This window comes from Monodelphis domestica, chromosome 2 (genome assembly GCF_027887165.1).
Source record: "Monodelphis domestica isolate mMonDom1 chromosome 2, mMonDom1.pri, whole genome shotgun sequence".
Classification (NCBI taxonomy): domain Eukaryota; kingdom Metazoa; phylum Chordata; class Mammalia; order Didelphimorphia; family Didelphidae; genus Monodelphis; species Monodelphis domestica.
This window is the reverse complement of record NC_077228.1, coordinates 515,326,680-515,338,987: the sequence shown is the minus strand read 5'-3', so window position 1 is coordinate 515,338,987 and position 12,308 is coordinate 515,326,680. Positions and strand designations below refer to the sequence as shown.

The 12,308-nt window shown below is 49.8% G+C and overlaps 1 protein-coding gene across 1 annotated transcript in view; it reads right to left on the bottom strand.

Moving 5' to 3' along the window:
• The window catches only part of LOC100010958 (S-adenosyl-L-methionine-dependent tRNA 4-demethylwyosine synthase TYW1), a 252,040-nt gene that overhangs the window by 44,384 nt on the left and 195,348 nt on the right, over nt 1–12,308 (bottom strand). Inside the window, exon 14 of the mRNA XM_007485684.2 lies at nt 8,560–8,670. Coding sequence (XP_007485746.2) covers nt 8,560–8,670 — 111 coding nt within the window. The remainder of the gene's footprint in view (nt 1–8,559; nt 8,671–12,308) is intronic.

The following is a 12,308-nucleotide window of genomic DNA, read 5'->3' as shown; positions in this document are numbered from 1 at the left end:
GCGAATGGATGAAGACTCCTGAGGACAAACCTCATCAGAATTCTCTTACCTTCCCCATTTCTGTCTCGCTCTAATTTATAAGCCTGCTAATGTCTACCCAAAACAGAGAAGTGTCTTTTTTCTTTTCCTGCAGAGGCATTTGACATTTTTTATGTTCTACAGTATCACATCAGCATAAAAGGAAAAGTGATTTTCCTGAACTAGCAAACTCTCCTCTGCTGATGGCCCAAGTGCTCATTATTGGAGACTCCACCTCGCTTTACTGTTTCTCTATCTAAAGCTGTTCACCAGCAAGGTTGCCCTTTGTCTGCGTCATCAACAATTTACCAACTAGCTGCAATTCTACATTTGTTGATTCATTGTATTTTTCTACGTTTTTAACTCTAATAATCACCCCATTTTTCTGAGTCGGTCTGAATCTTTTTTCTTCCCCTACAGAATCTCAATTGTTAGCTCTCTCATTACCTGTACATCTCTTTCTAGCTTCGGTGGCTTTTACGTTCTTCAGTCACACACTATTTCCAAATGACACATTTGTCTTCCGTGTTCAAGGGGAAAACTTCACCTGCCCTGGTCCCTTGGAACAGCAAAGTGGGCACACCCTGTCATTAAAGCAGCTCACATGGCAGCAAAAAAAGATTCTTGGTAATACTAATGAATACATTTACATAGCCAAGAAAAAGGGACTGGGGGATTTTCTCCAAAACAGGCATTTTAAAGATGAAAATGAATTCTGAGCATTTAATTAATTCTGAGTTTAATCCCCTCTTCTTTGGCTTATGAACATTTATGAGTCTCAGGTTTCTTTGCCCACCGGTTTGTACCCTAAAACATCTTCAATTAGAGCTAAGAGATGATTAACTTGGGGGCCACTTTGATCTTCGACTCTTCAGTATCTGCCAATAAAGTCTGCTGGCCTGCTGAAATTAAGTGTCTAATTACAGGATTTTGCAATAGTCAGAGCTAAGTCTAAATAATGCAAGTGTCCTTTAAATCTGGCATCACGTACCAGTAAAGCACCAGAGAGAACGGCAGACTGAAGTCTTCCAGGCATCTTCATTTCCTTTGTTTTCAAGCTAAGCTCTAAAGTCATTCCCTGGTCTTCAGTCTCATCTGCAAAAGGAGGGAGGCTGGGAGGAGGATTGTCAGGACGATCCCTCTGGTCCCTTCCAGCTGAAAACTCTTGGAAAATGATATAACACTTCTCCCAACAGTCTGCTGTTCATACTGATGAACCAATAAGATGATTCTATGTTCAGTGATGAGAATCTTGCATCAAACAAAAGTGTCATTAAGCTGTGTGCAACCCAGAAAGGAAGGAAACAGGAAAAAATACACATTGGGCCCTTCCACTCATTAAGTGCATTCTTAATGCCCAGGACCCGAATTCCTCTCTAAAATGAGGGCATTGGCCTGGGCCAGCTCCCAGTGGAGGATTTTGTACTGGTCCTTTTAAGAGCTACAAAGATCCTTGAGAAACCGCCCCTGTCGGCATGGGGCGATATATGGCGCACATACATAAATGGCATACAAGAGAATAGCATGCATTAGTTGCAATGCTGAGCAGACTAGAAGGGCATAAGAGAGAAAAGAGCTCTGCCGGGTAGGTTACAAAGGACCAATAGGCCTGTTCTAGGATATGTAGGAAAGAGGCAAGGGCTCTGTAAGGTTCGATAGCTGGCACAGGGAGGGTGAGCGGCAGCCACGGGAATCTCCCATTTGTTACCAACAGAGGCTGGAACCAAGCTATGCCCCAAACTCAAAGCAAGTGTCCTCACTGAACCAAGTACCAGACAAAACGGATTCCCAAAAAACTAAAACCAAAACCAGAGGCTAGTGAGCAGCCTCCCTGCAGCTCCTAAAGTTGCTGACCTAGGACAAAACACAAGCAGAGACTGCAGCCTGAGCCACCTTGGTGATTCACTGAGGGGAAGGGACAAAGGAGGGCAGAAAAAGGGTTCTCTCTCTCTCTCTCTCTCTCTCTCTCTCTCTCTCTCTCTCTCTCTCTCTCTCTCTCTCTCTCTCTCTCTCTGTCTCTGTCTCTCTCTCTCTCTCTCCCTCTCTCTCTCTGTCCCTCTCTCTCTGTCTCTGTCTCTCTCTCTGTCTCTCTCTGTCTCTCTCTGTCTCCCTGTCTCCCTCTCTCTGTTTCTCTCTGTCTCTCTCCCTCCCTCTCTTCTTTCTCTCTCTGTCTCTCTCTCCCTGTCTCTCCCTTTTTTCTCTCCCTTTTTTCTGTCTCTCTCCCTCTGTCTCTCCCTCTCTCTCTTTTCAGCTCTTTCCCTCTCTGTCTCTCCCTCTCTCTCTGTCTCTGTCTCTGTCTCTCTGTCTCTCTGTCTCTCTCCCTCCCTCTCTTCTTTCTCTCTCTCTCCCTCTGTCTCTCCCTTTTTTCTCTCCCTTTTTTCTGTCTCTCTTCCTCTGTCTCTCCCTCTCTCTCTCTTTTCAGCTCTCTCTCCCTCTCTCTCTGTCTCTGTCTCTCTGTCTCCCTCTCTGTCTCTCTCTGTCTCTCTCTCTCTGTCTCTCTGTCTCTCTTTCCCTCTCTCTTTCCCTCCCTCTCTCTCTCCCTCTGTCTCTGTCCCTGTCTCTCTCTGTGTGTCTCTCTCTGTCTCTCCCTCCCTCCCTCCCTCCCTCCCTGTCTCTGTCTCTCTGTCTCTGTCTCTCTGTCTCTCTCTCCCTCCCTCTCTCTCTCTCCCTCTCTCTCTGTCTCTCCCTCTCTATCTCTCTGTCTCTCTCTCTGTCTCTCTGTCTGTCTGTCTGTCTCTCTCTCTCTTTCCCTCCCTCTCTCTCTCTCCCTCTTTCTCTGTCCCTGTCTCCCTCTCTGTCTCTCTGTCTCTCTCTCTCTGTGTCTCTCTGTCTCTCTCTCTCTGTCTCTCCCCCCCTCTGTCTCTCCCTTTCTCTCTGTCTCTCTCTCTCTCTGTCTCTCTCTGTCTCTGTCTCTCTCTGTCTCTGTCTCTCTCTGTCTCTGTCTTTCTCTGTCTCTGTCTCTCTCTGTGTGTCTCTGTCTCTCTGTCTCTCTGTCTCTCTGTCTCTCTCTCTCTCTCTCTCTCTCTCTCTCTCTCTCTCTCTCTCTCTCTCTCTCTCTCTCTCTCTCTCTCTCTCTCTCTCCCCTCTGTCTGCCTGTCTGTACATTCTCATAGCTTATTAAAGTTCCAGGCAGGATCCTCTAGAGATGACCTTGTCCAATCCCTTACCTCAAACTGCTCGGATGCCCAGCTCTCTACCTCAGGGATTTGTCTACCAGGAAGATACCACAACTCAGCCTGGAGGCTGATATTCCTATAAAGACAGTCTGCTCACAGTTTCCCCTTAAGCCTTTCTAGCTGTTTTTTATTTCTGCTCTAGAGAAAGAACAATAGCTTAGATTTTATATAGCCCTATGAAGTGTTCCAAGAGCCTCCTTCATAGAAAGGCAAGTACTAGATTTCTATTTTATAGATGGAGAAACTGGGGTTAGTAGAGTCTAAGTGAGCTGGGCAGGCCCATAAGGCGAAGCTGGGGTCAAAACCAAGATACCACGTCCAGAGCTGCTTCCAACACCATGTTCTGCTGCCCCTAGAAAGCTCTTAAAACGATCCAGGAGTCATTAACCGCATGGCAGACGAAGCCAGAAGGCTTGCTTTCACAGACAGATGGGTTTAAGGACAGTGTTATGCTTATAAAAACAGCAAGCAATGGGTGCGCGTTATTTACATGAGTCCCTCTAGGAATGAGCATGTCTGTGCCAGTGGAGATGTTCCCAAAGAATGTCACTGGGGCGTGGGGAGACCTCTCTGCACCGGGAACTTTAGACGTTGTACATATTTGTTTTCCTTTCTAGGTGCACCAGATAGGCTGTAAGCTCCCGGAGGGCAGGAGCTACCCTGGTTCTGTCTTTGCACACACGGCCCAGGCACGTTGGGCACTCAATCGAGGTTTCTCAATTATGAATAAAATGTTGACCCCGATTCAGCCCTACCCACATGTATTGTAAGCATTGCTCGAGGCCAGACATAAGACGAAGTCAAACACTGGCCTGTCTTCTAAGAGCTTATACTCTCTTTGGGAAGGGCAATAACACGTGTGTATGAGCCACTCTAGTTGAGAGCAAAATGTGATAAGTACGAAGGGATTTGAGAAATGTGAAAAGACGGGTCTGGATGCATTTGGGAGCCAGGCCTAGAGATGGGAGGTCCCAGGTTCAAATCTGGCCTCAGACACTTCCTAGCTATGTGACCCTGGGCAAGTCTCTTAACCCCAATTGCCTAGCTCTTACTGCTCTTCCGTCATAGAATTAATTCTTAGTATTGATTCTAAGATGGAAGGTGACAGTGTAGAAAAATGAGAGACCTGAGACCGGAGCGGAGTCCTGCCTAGCCAAGACATGGAGGTAGAAGAAGGCATAAGGGGCTAGTGATTGCAGGAGGAGCTCAAGGGGGCATAAGAGGCTAGAGGGGGTAGCAGGGGTTAGGAGGGCAGCAGGGGCTAAAGAGGGCAGGAAGAGCTAGAGGGGGCGGGAGGGGCTGAAGGCAGTGGCAGGGGCTAGAGAAAGTCAGCTAGAGGGAGAAGAAGAGGCTACAGGGGGCAGGAGAGGCTCACTTGGCCTCAATGAAGAATGAATGAAGGGAAGCCATGTGAGACAAAGCTAGGGAATGCAGACTAGAGCCTGGTAGGATGGCCTTGAGGCCAGGATCAGGAGTTTATCTGCCCATTTATTAAGGACTCACAGTGTACCAGGCACTGAAGACACACATAAAAAGCCAAAAGCAATCCCCACTCACATGAAGCTCACGGTCTAGTGAGGGGGATGACGAAAGTCCATACAGAAATGTACAGACTAAAATGGTAGGCGCTCTGGGGGAGGCTCTGAGCTGCAGAAACCACCAGAGGCTGGCTGGCACAGCGGACAGACAGGAGGTGCCTTTTGGAAGGCGACCCCAAAAGTCTGGGCGAGAAGAGGAGGGCCCAAATACAGGGCCTACATCCTCAGGGGCAGTGGAAAGAAGGACACACCTCTGAGACACTGACAGAGAAACGCCCTCGTCTGGACAACTTATTGGCTGGTGCCTGGGGAGGAGGGCTGGGAAAGAGACAAGTAAAGGGGAATGATACAGTTCACGACCAGAGGGAGCTGAGGAGGTCACAGTAGCACAAATAGAAACATCAGGATAACGGAGGGTGGCATGTGGACCAACAGAAAGCGCTGAATAACGGAGGGAACGGGGCTGGTTGGCATCTTGGCTCTGCTTCTCCCTGCCCAACTGGATGGATCATTTCTTCTCTCACTCATTTCTTCCTGCCATGAACCAGGTGAATGAACAAAGCCATCCTCACCATCCTTTCCTCTTGAAATTGGAGGCCTCCAAGTCCCTGGCCCAGGGGGTGCTCGTGGAATAGGCCCTTAGTTACTGTGGGCTGAATGAACTGAATTAGGGGACAACAAAGTGGGCTTGGAAGGAGGAGCCGGGGAGGTCAGCAGGCTATTGATTGGGCAGTCCGCCTGTGGAAGCAGCTGCCAGAACAGAGGGCAGAAGCAACGGCCAGATTTCTCATCTGGGGGGCGCTGAAGTGAGGCCAGGTTGGGGCTAGGGCAGTGGATTGCAAGCTATCAAGCAAAGAAATTCCAGTTTCCAGTTGGTGTCTCCAGACGGAATAGTTCTACAACTGTGAGCTGCCTGGTGGCAGGCCACTTCCTCTGTATTCTCTCCAAACCTAGACCTACTCTCTTACAAGTGTTCATAAATGATAACCTGGGTCAGAACTGTGACCCCTTCCAACCAAGGCCTGCCTGGAGTGGTGGGGAGAGGAGTTAGAAGAGGAAAGGAGGAGAAGGAAGAAGAGGAAGGAGAGGAGGACAGGAAAAGGGAGAGGATGGAGAGGGAGAAGAGAGACCATCCTAACCTTGAATCATTTCAAGTGCTTTCTGGGAACTTTCCAAGATTCCCCAGTGAAGCTAAAGCACCAGAAAAGCCAGCGTCCCTAGGTGAGGACACTGCAGTTTGCTCCAAGGGGCTGGGCCTTTGACTGTGTTCCCCAGACCTCTCTGATGATGCTCAGCCCCAGTGGCCTTTTCAGCAGCAGTAGCAGCACCAACAGGCCTCTCAGGGCTGCCACCTTCATGGGCCCAGGCTATATTGACTCCTAGAACCCTTTTCTGGGCCTTATTTATCAGTTTGAAGCCTCTGATCACACCACCCTATCTGAAGTCCTGCCCAGCCCACTGGCAGATCACCTTCTGCACTGGCATCTCTCCACTCAGTAGGGGGAGCATCATCTGCAAACATGGCAGTTTCCTTGTGCGTATTCTCATCCAGATCACTTTTAGAAAATCAAGTCAAGAATAATCCCAGGGAGGGGGCAGCTGGGTAGCTCAGTGGATTGAGAGCCAGTCCTAGAGATGGGAGGTCCTAGGTTCAAATCTGGCCTCAGCCACTTCCTAGCTGTGTGACCCTGGGCAAGTCACTTGACCCCCATTGCCTAGCCCTTACCACTCTTCTGCCTTGGAGCCAATACACAGTATTGACTCCAAGACAGAAGGTAAGGGTTTAAAAAAAAAAAAAAGAATAATCCCAGGGAGGGTCCACCCTTTTTTTTTTCACCTTTTAAACATATTTATCCCTTCTGAAAGGAACCTAATTCAGCTCACTTTAAGTGTAGCTGTATTTGTTTTTAACCCAGAAACTAAGATTAACAGGTTGGTTAGCCTTCTTTGGCCATGGAATCACCATCTTCTGAAGGAAAATAACGAGGATGTATATGATGTTTTTATCAAGGCCTACAAGGCCTATTGGATGCAGATTCACAGTTGGGCACTTGACATGAAAGTCACTCCTTTCATCTTATTCATTGATTTCAATACCAAACTATCTTCAGAAAGAATAAAACCATCATTTTCAGAAACCTCCACCTGCCTTGGGAGGCTGAGGGAGAGACGTCATGAGTAGAATTCTTTGCGTGGCATCATCTCGCAGTGGTGGGTAGATAGAGTCTCCGATGAAAGATGTAGCATCCTTCTCAGACCATATGGTTAGTTGCCAGCTGCCGCCACAAGATGAGGAAGAAAATCCTGGAATTAGTTCCGCCATTGAGGTACGAACCCATGTCGTCTCTCAGTGTTTCAAATGCATGCAGATCGTACAATCACAGGAGAAGCTGCTGAGCCCAGGCCCCTCTGCCTGGCAGGGTGGGGGAAGCCGCGGATGAGGCTCAGGGGGAAGGCAGGCCTGACAAGCACCACAGACTCGGGCTTTTTATATCTGTGTGCCTGCCTTAATAACACGTTACAACAACAAAAGATAACGGATGAAGTTTTGTTGTGGTGGGTTTGTTTTTTTTAAACCCTCACCTTCCATCTTGGAATCAATACTGTGTATTGGCTCCAAGGCAGAAGAGAGGTAAGGGCTAGGCAATGGGGGTCAAGTGACTTGTCCATGATCACACATCTGGGAAGTGGCTGAGGCCAGATTTGAACCCAGGGCCTCCTGACTAAGCCTGGCTCTCCATCCACCGAGCCACCCAGCTGCCCCCTTGTGGTTAGTTTTAAATGATGTTTTTTAACAAAAAACAGAGGGAGGAAATCTGAGTGAAAGGAGAATTCCAATAAACAGTGAAGTATTGTGTTCCATCCATTCTACATTACAACCCACTGAAATCAGACATGCAGACACACGGGCATGTACGGCCGGGGACCAGGATGCAGAGGCCTAAGTGCTGGCCTACAGCTATTATCAAATGGAAAAGCCAGCACGGCAATGAGCAGGGAGACATTTAGGCATCATCAATCCTCATTTGTAAGGGTCATTGAAAACATGTCCCCCTCCCCGTGACACACATGCACACACGTGCTGCTGCACTGGCTGGTTAATGATCAGCAGCAAACTAGGAATCTGCAATCCTGGCTTCCCCTCCCATCTGCTTCCCTTGTAAGCATGGCTGCGTGTTTCAGATCGTCCTCATGACCGTCCAGGGCATCGCAGTGATCGGGGAGGATCAATTCTGAGCTGCAACTGACAGTGACGCCATTCATGTGACGATAAAATTCCACCAAAGGGCAGCCTGACGATGTAGCCTAGCGGGAGAGGAACGCACTGAGGCTTCTATGCGATTCTACATTGGCCCGTTCACAGCGGCAAGAACACGTGCAGAGTACCATTAGACGGGCTCACCTCTCACCTGCACACAAACCCCTTCATCGCCAATGCAGGGGCCTCGCTCTGGCACCGGGCCCTTGCCAGCGCTAGTCCCTGGCGTGCCCCTGAGCTCCTTACCCCCCCACAAGGTTCCGCGTCCGGTCCCAGGCCTTGGTCCTGGCTCATCCTCCCCGCCAGGAAGATTCTCCCTCCTTCTCTTTGCCGGCCCACAACGATCACGCCTCACTTCTCGTGGGCTGACTGATGCGGGCTCTAGAGCGAGCCCTCCCCCAAGGCCGGGCACCTTCCCCACCCTGGGCCGTGGGCACGGGGGGCCTTCGGGAGCCCGGGGCGCGGGGAGATCCCTGTCCTGCCCCTGCCTGCCTCGCCGCGCTCGAGACTGGCCTCCCCTCCCCCTCTCTCGGGCCAGGAGTCCGCGGCTGCCCGCGCTGGGCCTTACCTTCACCTCGATGAAGTCCGGCTCTCCCAGGGACACCAGCTCCGCGTAGGCTCGGAGTTCCTCCACGTTCCAAGCCTTCACCAGGGTCAGGCGATACACGGTGCGTTGTTGCTGAAACAGAGAGAAGGCCAGCTCGGCTTAGGGAAGAGCATGGAGAAAGCTGACCCCGGAGGCGGAGCCAGGCCAGGGCAGGGACCCCCAAACACTCTCAGGCAACCCAGCAATCTCCCCTGGGAGCTCCCCTAGAAAACCTTCCCAATTTAATGGATGGGGGCAGCCGGGTGGTTCGGTGGGCAGAGAGCCAGGCTCAGAGACAGGGGGCCCTGGGTTCAAATCTGGTCTCAGACCTTTCCTAGCCGAATGATCCTGGGCCAGTCACTTCACCCCGACTGCCTGGCCCTCGGGGCTCTTCTGCTTTGGAACTGATACACAGTATTAGCAAGTTTAAAAAAAAAGAACGGAGAGTCCAGCACAGCCTCTACTGAGAGAGCACGGAGGCCCTGTCCCCTCCTCCCTTCCTAAACTAAAGCATAAAGGGCATTGCCAGAAACCAGCCCAGCCCGGGACAAGGCCCCGCCTGAGACAGCACCCGGGGAGCCCGGCAGCCCTGGGGCATGCGAGGACAGGAGGGGCCCCTCAGATCTCTGCTCTCTCTTACACCTCCTCCGACACACAACGTGGGGCCACAGAATGACAGCCTGGCAGGAGCCTCCTGCAAACACCAAGGCCAGGACTTCTCAAACCACTGGCTACGGTCTTCAGGACTGTCCTAGGAGGGCCTCCAGCCCTGGATGGAAACAAGAAGCAGATAAGCAAACGGAAGGGCTTTTGTAACTGAGCCCCAGTCTCCAGGCTCTGTCCAGGGCATCTCCCATTATGACAGAAGGATCAACTCCCCAACCTGGCTCTAAACCAGGCAGCTTTCACCTTTTTTAGGTCAGGGAACCCTCTGGCAGTCTGGGGAAGCCAAGGGACCCCTTCTAACAATAATGGGGCTTTTTGCCTGTTTGTTTTAGGCCCTCACCTTCCATCTTAGAATCAATCCTGTGTATCGGTTCCAAAGCAGAAGAGCAATAAGCACTAGACAAAGGGGCTTTAGGGGACTTAACCAGGGTCACACAGCTAAGAAGCATCTGAGGTCAAATTTGAACCCAGCACCTCCCATCTCTGAACCGGGTTCTCAATTTACTGAGCCACTGTGCTACCAATAATAACAGTTTTAAATGCATAAAATAAGATGGAAAAGGATTAAAAAGGAAACCAATTCTACCCAAATACAACGATCAAAATCTCTTTTCTTAAAAAACAAGTGCACAGATCCCAGGTCAAGAAGGTTCTTATTCTTTCTGGGTGTCCCTTCTGGCGGATGGCGCGGTTACATCACTGAGGAAGGATGCTGAAGCCAATAGTCTCTGACCTCCTCCTCCCACAATTTGCTTAGCAGAGCGGCTGGTGGAGTTCATCGACCAGCCAAGAAAGAGCTAAGAACGGTGAGCACGGACAAGCCAAAGTCAGGACCCTGGACCCCCCCCCCAGCTCCCCACCTGAACCACTGCCATCCCGACAGAGGGCAGCATCTCAGGGCACATCTGTGTGCATGTGGGCAATGCAGGAATATCTGGTGACTGACTACGGATTTGTAATAAGGGCTTGGCTTGGCTTTCTTTTTCAGTAGGGCTAGAGGAAGGGGGAAAGGTAGGGTTTGATTCATTGGAAATTTTAATCTATTATAATTAATTAGTTAAAAGTTTAAATCCAGCCAAGTTCCCAGGTCTAAGCATGCTCCAACTGCACAGTTGAGAGGGTTCTCGGGGGCCTGAGAAGGATCCCTTCTCTGACCCAGCTGAGAAGTAGGGGGAGCCCCCAACCCCCAGACAGCCCACCCAGCCACGTCTGCCTAACAGGTCTTTCCTGAAACCCAGCCTCCTTTTGCCTCGTCGTCACCCGCAGGCCAGCCCCTTGCAGGCTCCGAGACCACGATCCCACCAGAGCCTCATGGCTCTCAGGCCTCAAGTCCCTCCGGAGGCCACGGAGGCCATGAGCTCCTCCTCCCCTCTGCGAGCTTTACAAAGGGCAAATGCCATATCTCAAAAAGCACATTTTCCATTGCTATGAAATTATATGATATTACATTACGAAATCACATTGTATGGATTATTGAACTATATTATATTTTCCAATGTTATAAAAACGAGGAAATTCCTTCTTTTACAGGTGAAGAGTGGAGGCCTGAGAAGCGGGGTAAGTGGGGCCTGAGGACAGCCGCATCCCCTCACGTGGCACAGCCCCAGCGCACGGTCCCTGCCCTGGAGGAGGTGATTTTTGTGCTAGTGGAGGCTGGAGGCCCTGAACCTTTCCCTACCAAAAAATAAAAATAATGTTGCCACCACAGAGCCAAGAATAATGTATATATGTATAAACGTGCCTCTGAGGACTCGAATGGTTCAAATGAAAGCTCTGAGGATGTTTCTTCTTCCACCCTCCCCACACGTGTGGGAACAGAAGCGCAGAGGAGCCCTCAGAAGTTCTAACTGCAATCCAAGGCTCAAGCCATGGGCACGTCTCGATGTGGCCAACCTCCCCACTCCTGAGCTGCTCTCGGGTGAAGAAGCTGCTCCTTAGGCAGCGCTGGAATTGGCAGCCCTGTTCCACCCTTCCATGGCCAAACAGAACAAAGCTCTTCCCTTCTCATACTAAAACATTTCCAGTTCCTTCAGAGTGTCTCTGTCAGAATACTGGAAGCTTCTTGCCATCTTGGTCACCCTCGAGGATCCTCTCCACCTTAATTTTTTTTTTAACCCTCACCTTCCATCTTAGGATCAATACTGTGTATTGGTTCCAAGGCAGAAGAGTGGTAAGGGCTAGGCCATGGGGGTCAAGTGACTTGCCCAGGGTCACCCAACTAGTGAGTTGTGATCACATTTGAACCCAGGACCTCCCCTCTGTAGGCCTGGCTCTCCATCCACCGAACCACCTAGCTGTTCCCTCCAGTGAAATTTCTAAAATGACCTTCCTAAATGTGGTGTCTAAAACTGGTAGAAAGAATTGCAAAGTCAAGAGGGCCGAGGTTCACCCCCCAGTTCTTCTTGAGTTATTTTAGTCATGTCTGACTCTTCATGACCCTATCTGGGGATTTTCTTGACAAAGATACTGGAGTGGCTTGCCATTTCCCTCTCGAGTTCATTTGACAATTGAGGAAACTGAGACAAATAGTGTTAAGTGACTTGCCCAGGATCACACAGCTAGTAAGTGTTTCCGACCTGATTTGAACTCATGAAGATGAATCCTCCTGATTCCAAACTGAGTTCTCTATCTACTTTGCCACCTGGCTTCCCCCAAGCCCCAGTTCTAATGGGTGACCCCTGCCAAATCACTCATCCTAGGCTTCATTTTCTATATCTATAAAATGGGGGCAACAATTATTACCCAATGTACTTCACAGGGCTGTTGGGAGGAGAGCCCTTTGTAAATTTATATTTCCATGAATGTGACCTGGCACTGCAATGCTGGCAGTCAAAAAAGCTAATGAGATTTTCAGATCCACTGATAGAAATGGAGTGCACAGGATGGGAAATGCAAGAGTTTCCTAACCGGGTCATATTTTGAAGAATTCAAATTATGGTTGCTCATTTCTCCATAGTGCTTTCTTTTCTCTCTTTCTTTCTTTTTTTTAAACCCTTATCTTCTGTCCTAGAATCAGTACTGTAAATTGGTTCTAAGGCAGAAGAGTGATAAGGGCTAGACAATGG